Source organism: Bidens hawaiensis, unplaced genomic scaffold (assembly GCF_021521415.1).
Source record: "Bidens hawaiensis isolate Kalapana, Puna unplaced genomic scaffold, B.hawaiensis_p1.1 tig00057644_1, whole genome shotgun sequence".
Taxonomy (NCBI): Eukaryota; Viridiplantae; Streptophyta; class Magnoliopsida; order Asterales; family Asteraceae; genus Bidens; species Bidens hawaiensis.
Window position 1 is genome coordinate 1 of NW_027500384.1, and position 14,318 is coordinate 14,318.

At 35.1% G+C, this 14,318-nt stretch overlaps 1 protein-coding gene across 1 annotated transcript; it reads right to left on the minus strand.

Annotated features, from left to right (window-relative positions):
- Positions 1 to 8,005: 8,005 nt before the first annotated feature.
- LOC143601934 (NADH dehydrogenase [ubiquinone] 1 beta subcomplex subunit 8, mitochondrial-like) lies at positions 8,006 to 10,625 on the minus strand. Its single transcript, XM_077079209.1, has 4 exons — positions 10,434 to 10,625; positions 9,356 to 9,442; positions 9,173 to 9,268; positions 8,006 to 8,230 (listed from the first exon to the last, which is right to left on the minus strand). Exons 1-4 carry the CDS (start codon positions 10,569 to 10,571, stop codon positions 8,174 to 8,176), a joined length of 378 nt encoding a protein of 125 aa, XP_076935324.1. The 5' UTR covers positions 10,572 to 10,625; the 3' UTR covers positions 8,006 to 8,173.
- Between the last annotated feature and the right edge of the window lie 3,693 nt (positions 10,626 to 14,318).

The window sequence follows — 14,318 nt, forward strand, 5'->3', positions numbered from 1 at the left end:
AATGTCAAGAAAAGTATAATCCTTTTGTACTATAAACACAGTGATGAAAATACAACTTAAAACATAAATTAGTAGATGATGTATATGATGTTATTAGGGTCCGGTACCCTCCATCCTCGGATATTATTAGGGTCCGGTACCCTTCCTTCCATGCAACCATACCATCATACATTCATTCTACTACTTTCATTTTTAAGTACTTTCTAAATCATTTACACGTCATACATACAACATTCACAACATATTCACATATCATACATCATTCATAACATATTCACACACCATACACTTACCATTCAAGGTAAGTGTATTAACTAATCACGTCGAGTATGCACACAGCCCCGAAAACATAACAAGGAAATGGGTCTAGAAACTCAATAGAATCCTGTTTCTTTCTGAGTTTACAGTATTGCCCCTCTTTAGCTGTGCACGGCTAAATGTATAATAATTACAAGTATCAATTACTAATCCTAACTATATCACACTTCTAAGTTATTATAACCCCTCAACGAACAGGGGTCCGGGGGGCAGCGCCCCTGACAGCGGGGTTCTAGGGGCGGGCAGCCCCTAGCGGGATCCAAGGGGGAAGAGCCTATGGCTGGGGTTAAGTTGGGCTCTGTTATTGTATGAGAATTTCTATTCGAATGCCCCCCTCTGTTATTCGTATTCAAATACAATGGTATTCGAATACCATTGTATTCGAATAAATTTGTATTCGAATACTCTCGTGTTTGAATATAATTGCATTCGAACAGATTGCACTCGAATAGGCTTGCGTTAGAAGGGAAGGAATTTGTATTCGGGTATAAACGTGTATTTGAACGAAACTTGTATTCTCCTTCTTTTCTTTCTTTCTTTCCTTTCAAACGTTGACAAGGTATGTTTGTATTCGAATATTAGCCACATTCTAACACACCCACTGTGGTCTCGTATTCGAATGGTTTGCCTATTCGAATACGCCCACCGTGGCATTGTATTCGAATGGTAACCCATTCTCATACAACCACTGTAGGTGGTTAACACCTTTATTCAAACATCCAGTCGCATAGTTAAGTGCCATATAACCTTCCAAACGTTTTCCTTTCTGTTATAGACGAAGATCTAGATCGTTTATCAATAAAGTTCAACCCTTTATTGATTACAAACCCGTTTTAACTAGATCTAGGGTTTCTAAGTGAATCCGTAAATACCAGTAAGTTTATTAAGTCCACTCTTAACATTAAGTTTACATTTTTATGGCACATCAATACCCGATTTGCCTTAGGGCTAAGTTTTAGGGCAAAATCGTTCTTAAAAACATAATCTTTACGTGTGAAGAACGTACCATTTTACACTCCAAGGCTATGGTTAGCTTCGATATGCAACTTTAGAGTTGTATCTTGCTTGTATAACTAAGATCTACGAGAATCTAAGCTTGATTTTGGTATTGGATCCTTATCTCGTCGGCCGATTATCAAGGAGTGTTTGCGTGTGTGTTTTTGAGTGTGTAGGGGGCTTAGAAGATAAGAATGAGAGTTTTAGGGTTTTACGGAGGTTTAAGGGGTATTTATACTCCCTTAAGCCCACAGACCTAAGGCTCATCATCATCCCCTATTTCATTCTTTTATTAACCAAGCCCACACCCTTTTATGTTATTTAACTTAATTAAATATTAACACACTTTTAAATAAACACAATCCTTTTTATTTATTATCATCAAGAGTAGGATGTTACATGACAATAACCTGAAATAATAAAGTCGAATATTGATATTGATATTATGGAAGATTTGAATCATAATTTATAACCGAAATATTTGAATGGTCCTACCGGAAAAACGAAATAGTGATAATGACCATGGTATCTCCTATTTTTATTGAGGTTTTAAAGTGAAATTAGCTTTATCAGTCGGAAAGATCATGTGCAACTGGGTTTTTTAGGTTTACTCATTTTTTAGTATGAGTGTGTTGACATTCTTAAGCAGATTTTAGGATACTTATTATATTTATCATATCAATCAGTAAGTTTTCACAAATAAGATTATCAACGATCATATTTATGAGGGTTGGAGATGCTCCAAATAACGTAAATAAGAGAAAATGTCTTATCATTAACTTGAAAACAAATATGAGTAAATTGATTCATCTGAGATCAATTAAAATGTATGGTGATGGTCAATATAGAAAATTTAATGTTATCATTTGGGCAAAGTAAATTATTAAATAGTACAAGTAAACTTATATTGAACTTTTTTCTAATTAAGACTCAAGATGATTAATAGCATGTCTTTGAATGATTGGCTTTTAAATTCATAGATTGGTAAAAGTGGGGCTTCAATACATATCCATGAGGGCCTTGCTATGTATTTTGATATTTGACTTTAGGGCACCTTAATTGGTTCATTTTCCCTTTTAGAATTTAAATCATTTTCACATTTTTTTTCCTAAAAATTAAATATATTTAATAATAATTAATGACAATTATTTTATTAATTTACTTCAATGCAAAGTAGAAAAACCATATTTAAGGTTGTGGCTTAAAAGTTTAGATGTGTTCTTTCTGTAATAATGAGTTTGATGCTAACAATAATCTATCTAGATTAACAAAAACAAACAATTAAGGGCCCACTTATTGTGAATGGGATCATCATGGGTATCTAAAACCAAATCAAAATTATATGTATATTTATTTTTTAAATATAGACTTTGATAAATAGTCATTTCAATATTTAATTAATTGAATATTTCTTGATGATATTCTCCAGCAAATGGGATTTAGGTTTATCCAGGGGAATTGCATACGGGGATGTCATCACAAAACCACATTTGTATTTATGATAAAGCGTGTCTTAAACAATGGAATTTGAGGTCAAAAGAGGCCAAAACTTTACATGTGTAGTTATATGAATTCGAGGTGGAAATTATTTTTAAAAGAAATAACGGTAAGACTGAGTGTTGTGGTTATGATCGGAGGCGCTACCTATGTCTTTCGTCAAAGTATTGGGGCCCACCAACACTCAAAAGGTGGGGTGCCTCCAATTTCAGTCATTAATTTTTTTAAATATCTAATTAAATCGGTGTACTTGTTTTTTTGGTTGGTTAGTTAATGCACAACTACTTGGTAGTAGAGGTGCACAAATCGGTTTTTTTAAAAAAACCGGTTCGGTTAATAACCGGACCGGTTTTTCTTGGCCTGGAAAAAAACCGGTTTTTAAATAACCGGACCGGTTTATTAACCGGTTTTTTTGGTGCAAAACTCGGACCGGTCTAACCGGTTAGGACCGGTTTAAAAACCGGTTAATAACCGGTTTTTTTTAATTAACCGTTTTTTTTTTTAAATAACCGGTTAATAACCGGTTTTTTTTCATAATAACCGGTTTTAAAATTAACCGTTTTTTCCATAACCGGTTCAGTAACCGGTTTTTTCTCTAGAACTTGTAACCGATATACGAACCGGCGGTTACTAACCGGTTCTAACCGGTTTTTAAATAACCGGTTTTTGTAAAAACCGGTTTTCGGTTTAAACCGTTGAACCGGTTCACCAACCGGTTTTTTTGCCCATCTCTACTTGGTAGTGACATACTGACATGACATCACTTTTCATTAACTAACAATGTTCCACAACACATGATCTAATAAGCTTTTCTTTTCGCATCTCCAATATGTCGATGATGCCATATCACCTCTAGTCTTAAAATAAATTTACCGAACTATATATGTGCGTTCTTTATCATGTGTGTGAATTTATCAAACTATATATGTGCCAACATGAATGATGTACAATTTTGGAGCCATATTATAGTAAAATTCCACAAGAAACTTGCAATGTGAAAAAGCTAGTTCATAATCGATACGTGGGCGTTTACTTTGGTGAAGTCCACACTTTAAGCCACACTTTAAATTACTTATCATTATTTAAAACACTCTCAAATGTCACATCTCTATTAGAAAGCTTGAAAATTACAATTCACCCTCAAATTCTTTATATATAAGTAACTACAGCGTCCCGCATGACTCATCCTAACCGAGGGCTTAACCAACAACACATGTCTTTGAGGGCTTACTGTTAACTATAAAGAATAAGAAGCCAAATATTAACTTTAGTTAACTAACATTCCCGACTCAAATACCATAAAGAATAAAAAATCATTCGTCTAAAAAAACCTAATCGTTAAAAAGATTTAAGATGTTATGATTTCTTTTTCTTGAGTTTTGTGGAATTATATTTTAATCTTTTCTATTTATTTTTATGTGTTTCCTTTGTTGTAACTTCTTAGAGGTTATCGGACTCACGATTGATGACAATCGATATATTAGAGATTAGTCTAAAGTCTAAACTTGTTTGTTTTATTAATTGTCGTGATGATAATTGTTAAACCTACCAGTCCTAGATCAATAACAATCTTTACTAGACTAAACTAGCTAGGAGAAATTTGACTCAAAAACCTCTATGTTTGTAAATACGACAATTAGGACATGTACTTACGCAAGATTAGTCTAACAACGATCTCCTGTAAACGCATCCTAGCTCGAACCATATGACCACTCCCTCTATCCTGCTTCTTTACGTTAGGCAAGTCCGATCTTTCTCAGTTTCTCTTGTTGGCTAACTCGTTAACCTACACACCACATTTGGGTTTAGATGAACATGCATGTTTTCTAATGTAATAAATCCGATCTTAGTTCGAACCACAAACTCAATCTTTAAATATGAATTCTATCCTACCTGATATAGACTAAAAATCAACAAACTTATTAAAAAAACATAACTGAAGATCGACTTCTTCTTTCTTTTTCTTTTTTAAATCAATAATCGATTATTTGTACAGAAACATAAATTAATACAAGCATGATTAATATATATTTTCTTTTCTTTTTCTTTTTTCCTCGTCACTCTTTAAATCAAGCATAATTAATTAGATTGCAAAGCAATTATTGTATATAAAATTTGAAAACCCTGATATTTAAAAAAGAAACGACAGCAAAAACTAGTTAGAGAAGTCGTTGGCCATGAAATAAAAGTCAACTGACACTTGAGTCTGAAAGGTTCATTAGTAGAATAATATTGGTTCATAGTCGAAAAGACCTATCTGGGTCGTTCGATTTTTTGGGACTAAATTTCCACCACATACTTGTATATTAATTCGTTGTCACCTTTTATGCAATTGAACTTTACCAAAAATGTTGGACTAAATTTTCGATAGCACCAGTTTGTCCATTTTTGAATTGTTAATTTTAATCTTTATGAAAGTTATAATCTGTATGAATATTCATGATATTACGAATTAAATCAGATGTTGTAATTACTATTAAATTAGTGTGTTTGGACCTCTGTTTCTTACTAAGCATGTTTTACCGGTAGTCCTGTTCGTGATCATTATATATGATATGCCAATTGATGCTGCTAATATATAAATAATGTTTAATCATATAGTTTATATTTTGTAACCTTTGAAAACTATTAATACCATGTATGACAACGGTAAACTGACAAAAATAGATATGACCTTTGTTCTACAAAAAATATTGTATATGAGTGCATTTACAGATTCAAGCAAATAGGGTGAACTTAATGGCTCATGGCAATAGGTCAACCACAAATATTAATGTGAAACTTTTCTCATTAGATCTACGGTCTGATGGTCCGAAGATTTTCTCTTAGGGGTGTCCTACTAGGAAGTTCTTGAATTCGTTAATTAGGAGCGTCAAAAATTTTAAATGATTGAAATCCCATTACAGATTCGAACTTAGATGTAGTTAATGATGATTGGTAAGCCCTAGGCTTATAGCAAATCCAAACGGCCACAAAAAGAAAGTGAAACAATTAAGTGTAATCAAAGACATAACGTTTTAGTGTGTAAAACTTATTAAGACAGTGAAAATCAGAAAATTTGGCATATAAAGAAACTCCTATTGCACAGCTCATGAAATCTCCTCCTGACAGGTTTGTAAAATATTGTTTGGATTAAATAAGATCATTCTCATTTAATCTTATATCCCTAAATCTAAAATTACACTAAAAATATTACATTTTCTCACTCATTTTCAATTAAATAATATTTGTTTATACCTTTATTATTAATATTTCTCTTTCCTTCACTCACAACCACTTTCATACTATATTAAAAAATTATAGGTCATGAACAGTAACTTTTCAAGTATATAGAAAAATCACTGCATTTATCTCTCATCTACACACACCTTAAATCACTCCCTACATTATAAAAACTTCACTCCACATGTTTATGGATTACATGTGAACGCTCTAACGATCAAAAAGTTTAGATCCAAATGTTCTCTCTCTCTCTCTCTAAGATTTCTCAAAGCAATAAATTATAAGCGTACATGTGGTTGTAGACTTGTAGGGATTTTCTTACCTTCTTATATCTGAAAATGGTAATAATAATAATAATAATAATAATAATAATAATAAAATAAAAAAGTTCCCGACCTCAGAAATCAAGTTAGACAGGTAAACAAAAAGCTTTTGAACATGAAATTAAATTTTAAAATAGACTATTGTTATAATTTGGTATACCAATGTTTCTTCCATTCATTTAGGCTAGCCATTAAGGTTTACTTTTCTGAATACGAGTTTAATACTCTACTCATCAAATTTATGCCTTTATATAATAATAACTATTATTATTATATATATTCTTTATACTTGTCTGTCCCCTAGAAATTATATAAAATAAAATTCAAAGAACTGATTGTTTCCAAAATTTTGATGGATATTGAAGCGTGATGATAGTTAAGTCAACGGCTCATAATAATATAATTTATTTTCTCCACCGCCCAATAAAAGAAGTTACGTTACATTTTATTTTTCTTTCTACCAATAATTTCCGTCATCTCAAATGTATTTCGTGCATTTAATCAATCTATCCGTATCTATCCATGTAACTATCTATATAATTGTCTACTATAAAATTCTACGATCTATATAATTGTTTACTATAAAATTCTACGTGTCACTCTCAGGTTGTCTCCTCCATTCTCTAGAGCCATCAGATTGCTTGATTTCTAAATAGAGGTTTTTCATGCACTTGACCCGAAATCGTGGGCATTTACCAAACCCAGATAGTTTTTAAATGGGTTATAATATCTCATTTATTTGTGAAACTCTTTCATAATCAAACAGTAATTTTCGCGGGTTATGGGTCTCACCAAACCCGGATAACCCTTAAACGGGTTATAACATCTCATTTATTTGTGAAATAACCCTTTAATCATCAAAGAATAATTTTCACTGGTTATGGGTCTTACCAAACCCTAATAGCTCTCAAATGTGTTACAAGATCTTATTTATTGGTAAATACTTTCATCCTCAAACCCTAATTTAATTTATCTTCTATACATGTTCTCCATTGCGGGTCTATCTTCTCCATCGTCGGTTAACTTCGGATACTACCCGCCATCGTCAACTACATCAACGTCCCCTTTCATTGTACAAATATTTGTGTTCATGTTTGTTCATTTAAAAATCAACATATCCATGTACGTGTATTTTTATTCGTTAAAAATCTAAAAAACCTACACATCTCAATTGAAAATACCCAACGCAAAAAAAAATATAATAACAAACTAATATATTGGTTTACATTTACTTTTTAATTGGTTCTATCTCAATTATGTTCAGTCATATATATTCACTTATGTTTATTCATTTACGTTCGTCAACAATTCGCTTTTATTGTGAAATTAAATAACAAACACGAACATGTCCGTTTTCTTAATGAATGAACACCAAAAAGAAAACCTTGTTCATTTAATTATTGGTGTTAGATCGTTTGTAAACAAACGAATACGAACATGCTTCGTTCATATTCGTTCGGTTTGTTTACAGGCCATGCCTAATATATTACAACTTTAGAATATTATTAAAGTATTCCTAATCCGTCCAGTTTTGTTGAAACATAATGTCTTCAAGAATTAAATAAAAAGATGGCAGCTGAACCCTAAACCCAAACTAATATAAACCCCAATTGCACCCAAAAGAAAAGCATTTGCAGCAATTAACCATATTAAAATATCATAAAAATAACAACTTTAATCATTACAAAATGGTTAAATCACAAAAAGTCCCATCTGTTTGTTCAAAGGTCAAGATGATACATCATTTATTCCTTGCAAGTTCAAACACCAAATGCAAATACATACATGTGAGGTACCCGGTGACTCGGGCATGTGGTCTAGGGTTCTCCACCAAGCTCCACTCGAAGGTTGTCATATGGAAACACCTTAGGTGTCTGTTCATGAAAATAAATAAAATTAAAAAGAAAAACAGAAACTTAACTTTTTATTTCAAGTCTACATGTGTCATCTCTAGTGCATTAAAATTATCTTGATGGCGAAATATGTCTATATATCTACCCTATTCAGTTAGTTACAAAAACGGACATGAACATACGTCTAGTTTGTTCATTTACATAATTACATTTGTTCATTTACGTTTGCTTAAATTCGTCCATTTACATATTTATTTTAATGTTCTAGGTTAGTCTAGTTTTAATAAACTTTTAGGCCCAACAGGTTTATGTTCATGTTTACTTTTAACTGGTGTTGTCAGTTATGTTCGTTTATGTCTGTTAATCTATGTTCAATTATGATTGTTCGTTTATGTTCTTGAACTGTTTGTTTATATAATAAACAAACACGAACACACTCATTTTCTTAATCACGAACACAAACAAGAAAACCTAGTTTATTTAACTGTCCGTATTCGATCGTTTGTTAAATTAAAGTTAAACAAACACGAACTTGCTTTGTTCGTGATCATTCGGTTCGTTTACGCGCCTAAATTCAATACTTTAAACCATTATTCTAGCTATAATGTTTAATCTATGACTAAATTCACCTAATGAAACAAACACAGCGAATAAAATGTATAACAAATTTAAAAATTTAAACAGATGTGAAAAAAAAATAGATTTATATGTTATTATATATCAAGCATTAACAAAGAGTAAAAACTAAACTAAAAGCTGGATTGACTTTTGTCTATTGTAATATACTTAAGTTATATATTCACAAACACAAGATTATGAATCTTTCTTATATGGGTATAGTTTCTATAGTTTCTTGCAAATAATATGTATATCAGAAAGAGATAAAAGTAATAATATGAAAGACATTTAAAACCTTTTAAAGCTTCATCATGTTAAATTTAATATCATAATAATATGACTTACATATGGTATCGTAGAAGCTTTGTCCATCCAAGTAGCAGCCAATCCAAGGGTTGCAAAAAATCCTAATCCACCACATAACCAACCAAGTGCTTCATACTGAAATCAAGCATAATTGCATAACTTCAATGAGTTCAACATAAAGCGCGGAATGAAATTGACTTCAAAAACACATCCAAATCTTACCTTTCCAACAGTATCAGCTATGCGATCAATACACGGTTCAGGAAACGGAGTCCCATTGTCCCATACCAGCTCATCATTTACAGGCAACTGAAGCAGACAAATAAAAAAGTTCAATATCATCTATTCAAGTTTAAATCAGTAAATTAACCCTAACTTGTTCAAAAAATTATCGACAGGGCTGCGAACGAACCGAAAATACATTTCGTGAATCGTTCGTGGGAAGTTCGTTTATGTTCATTTTTTTAATAGATGAACAAACACAAACAGCAAATCTTGTTCATTTAGTTGAACAAACGCACAGATCCCACGTTCGTTCATTTATGTTCAGCAAAGTGTTCATGTATATTCGTTCGTTTGTGTTCGTTCTTTTAAAGATTTATATGTTAAATACTATTACTTTGATGGTTTTAATTTTAAAAAATATAAAAACCTAGTTATGATAATTATGTCCAAGTTTCCAAGTATGTTCGGATAATTATGTTAAGTACTTATTTATTTTTGGTGGATTCTGCGTAATGTTTGTGATGAAAAATGCAGATATTGTTCTAAAATGAATATACGATCATTTGAATTCGTTTGTGTTTGCTAAGTGTTCATGAACTGTTTAGTAGTTCACAAACAAGTTCATTTCCTTGACGAACGAACAGGAACAATGAAACAAGGCCTCGTTCATGTCCGTTTGGATCGTTAGCATCCCTAATAATCCATTTTCACATTCAAAACCATTTTTATTTTACTTCATGCACACTCAATTAATTCACTTTGATAATCAACCGTAACCAATACGTAGGGTTTCGCAAATCTCTCAAACAAATAATAACCAGTAAATTAACTCGTAACAGTTCAAATCACAATCAACTCTCACACTCAAAACCACATATTACATGCGCATATTACTTCACACATGGTCAATTTGTAAACAATGTCATAATCGCCTCTAACTGAAACCTAGGGTTTCGTTCAATTAAAACAGAGTTGAACAACAAAAATGAAACATAATATCTAAATTAGGATTAAATTGAAACTAATAATAATAATATTAAGATGAGAGATGATTATTATTATAATAATAACTTACAGGTTTATCTGGAACGATGTGTTTGCCGACGGGTAAGCCCATACCGGAGCGGAGGCGAAGTGAGGATGCGGCGGATCGGCCTACGAGGCCGTTGCCGCCCATGATCTGAGATGCCACGTGGCTCAGTCTTCCGGCCATTGTTGGTTGGTTTCTTCCTTCTGATCGGATGAAATGAAACCAAACCCTGTGTTGTGTTGTGTTGTGTTGTGTTGTGTTATTTGGAAAGATGAATAATCAATTGGGATAGTTCATCTGGAAATTGGGGATTGTTTAGTGGACTTAACTCCCACAATCCGGCCCATTATAACTCTGGGCTAGATTTATTTTATGGTTACTAGAAACTTAGAATAAGAGGTGCACAAATTTCACGGTTTACCTGACCCGGAATCGGTTCCTACTTGTATCCAACCCGTGGGTACGACCTAGTATAGGATTTCTTTTCGGAATCAGAACTTGAAATACTAGGTCAAAACCCGAAAAAACGCGGACAAATACCCGGAACCGGTTCCTGAAAATACTTGGTTTGTGCGCCTCTAGTTAGAAGTCTAATGCTTAGTTTAGAGGTGAACAAACCAGGTCTTTTTCTGGAAGCGAAGGGTAGGAATTGGTTCTAGGTTTGGTTCACAAAGTCAAGAACCTGGTTGGGTAGGAACTGGTTCCGGGTAATGTTGGGTTTTAACCCTGGTTTAATGGGTTTTTATCGGGTTTTGGCAAGGTCGGTTATGGGTTCCAGTGAGCCGGTTTCGATTCCGGTCCGAGTATGGTTTTCGTGAGAAACTGTAATCTGGTACATACCCGCTATAGAGGTAGGGTACTAAAAAGACCCAAATACCCTTAAGTAACACCCGCGGGTCAACCAAGAGCACGTCACAAGTCACCCGCGGGATATATGAACCATCCGCATAAATCATCTAAGGAAGAAACACCCTCATGGCACATGCGGAAGCATCCTGGCACCCTCAAAATTCACCCGCAAGAAGGAATACCCTTCCGCGTAAATGACCACGAGGTAATGCTTCGGGACAGCTGTAAACAACTAATTACCTTCTAGAAGATTTATCAAGATGCTTTCTTGAGCAATACGTGATCCCTTGGCTAATCAACTAATGACACCTGGCAAGGACGTTATAACCCTGCACATGGCCAATATTACCCCATTAACCAATGTTAGAGAGACGCGTGTCCAGGTTGTTATACAAGCACATGCAATGTATAGGCTGAACCTATCATATGAGGACACACGTCCAGGCGATTATAAGAGCATCTTCTAAAGGGACAGCTGGCATAATCACCCTCCCACACCCTTCGGCTACAAATACCCTCTCGATCATCATGAGGTATTCATTCACTCCCACTGTACTCTCTCAATTTGCTTAAGTACTTAATCTCTATCAGAATTGTACTTATTCTCACGCCGGAGGGTGGTTACGGGAAGATCCCCCCTCTTGTCCTTCTTGTAACAAGCTCACGGTGTCTGTTTTGCAAGTTCACGTCATTGGACTTTGGGAATTATGTTCATATCGTATTGGCGGTTAACCATACCCTACCCTGTGGACTCATTGGATCTAAGACCCATCAAGGGGAATAGATCCGTGTTTCTTCATTGGCGCCATCCGTGCTTTTTTTAGAACAGCAAAAAAAAAAATCGTTCTCTTTACGATATGAATCAGTTACCTAAAGGGCCGACGAAGAATCAGTCACAACCTCCACGTGATCTCAATATTGAAACACGTGAAGGAGCAACATCCATTTTTGCTAGAATCACAAACTCTACTCCACGAACTGATGTCGTGAACCCTGGAGGTTTTACCTTAGGTGGTTCAGCGGCTCGGGGACATTTCACTTCATTAGCAGATACTACTCCGGTAGATGCTGGAAATGTCGTTACACCAACTACTGACTTAGGGCATGTCACGGCCCCAGGAGGTTCTAATTTGGGAAATCTAGAGCGAATTACGAGAGAAGCCCACCAAACTCAATCGGAGTTAGGTTTGGAGGAAGATTCCGGTGATTCTAACCCAAGAAGAACTCACCGTCATAGCTTCAGAACCGAAGGACTTTTGTCTCCGGACGAATGGCTTCGTGTTTGACAAGATAGTTTGAAAGCAGAGTATGAACGTAGGGTTCGGAATGAGCATTTTCATGGCCGTACCCTGACGTATGATGAGCCTCCCAGGAGATCTATTTCTCCTCCCATAAGGGGAAGCCACATCTAATATAGTGAACCAACAGATTAGAATGTAAGTGAGATCCGAAGGTTACATCCTCGCCCTCGCATAGATATGCTGGTACCATCTTATGAGGACGAACTGGACGGATACGACTCAACTTATCGTTCAGAAGGTCGTTATTACAGCAGGGATAGCCGTCTTCCTTCATTTGGAGGGGCTAGTTACCCGCGGCCAGTTGTCCACCACGTGGAATACTGCAGTAGTGCTGAGTATGATTTTTAAAAACCATATCGTCCAGAATCTTTTGTAGAAAAGTCAAAATTTATTCCAAGAATCGCACAAGCTCCATTTCCAATGAACGCAAATATTCCAACATCCGTTGGAACATATAATGGAATGACAGATCCCAGTGATCATTTGCTGAGATTTGTGGCAGTCGGAGGAGTTAGTTGTTGGACCCTTCCGTACTGGTGCCACATGTTTGCACTAACATTCATAGGAGCAGCTCGAGAATGGTTTGAAAAGTTACCCGCCGGACAAATCAAAAGTTGGAATGATTTTGTAACAAAATTTTCCCAGCATTTTAGTCAACAAAAGAAACATACCCGTGACCCTTCGAAAATACTGGATGTTACAAGGCGAAATAATGAGTCTATTGAAGACTTCATTACTCGTTTTAATAATGAAAGCCTTAACATTGGAGGAGTCAGCGAAGATATGTTAAGAGGAGCATTCTGTAAAAACGTTCATAGTGATGCCCTGATCCTCACTCTTACGGGGAGAGATGGAATGCCCGAATCATGGGATGAAATCATGAAGGCAGCAAAGGTGTTTGCATGAACCGAGAAAACTCTAGGTTCCAATAGTCAAAATCAATCACCAAGGATTGAATTTCAAACACCGAGACCAAACAAACAGACCAAAGGGCCAATATGGTTAAGACTTCAGCCAAGAGCAGAAACATCTAAACCATTCATTGCAAGATCACTTATCGGTAATAAAAACAAATTGTGACCCTCGAACAGAAGTTCAAACAGTTGGACTCAGTTATCAAAGACTCCCTCAGAAATCCTCACCATTGAGAATCTGACCTTCAGAAAGCCTCAACCGTTACCGAGGAAGTCGTTCCTTGATAACAAGAAGCACTGTTCATATCATAATGATATTGGACACAATACGAATGAGTGTGTGGCCCTCAAAAACGAAATTGAAGCAACCGTCAAAAATGGCAAACTCGAACATTTGATCAAGGGCACACGACCGGGGACTGGCAAACCTCCCGCAAAGGACAGCTAGGGTCCAGCCAAAAAGCAAGTGAGAGATTTGAACGTCCACATGATTCAGGGCGGACATTCGGGTAAAGGAAAAAGGAGGGAATATTTAGACGAGGAATGGAAAAACGAGCCCGTGATCTTTCCTCGGGTCAGAGAAGGCCCGTGTAATAAGAACCTTGGTCACTATAAATCACAATACGTGTTCTTTGACACTGGAAGTACGTCCGATATCATGTGCGAACAATGTTTCGAACAATTAGATGAGGAAGATAAAGAAAGATTAAAACCAATCCATGCTCCCGTCTCTGGTTTTGGAGGGGAGATAATGCATCCGCGCGGGGTGATATTGTTCCCAGTAAAACTCAGCGACGGAGTTCATTTAAGAACGGAGGAAGTTGAATTTTTGGTTTTACCAGCAACTTCTAAACATGATATTATTC

Bases quoted from the DNA above. Each gene is read 5' to 3' on its own strand.
- LOC143601934 (XM_077079209.1), bottom strand. From the start codon at position 10,571: ATGGCCGGAAGACTGAGCCACGTGGCATCTCAGATCATGGGCGGCAAC. The intron at 9,443-10,433 runs GTAAGTTATTAT...TGTCTGCTTCAG, and splicing joins ACATCGTTCCAGATAAACCT to TTGCCTGTAAATGATGAGCT. The intron at 9,269-9,355 runs GTAAGATTTGGA...GCTTGATTTCAG, and splicing joins TAGCTGATACTGTTGGAAAG to TATGAAGCACTTGGTTGGTT.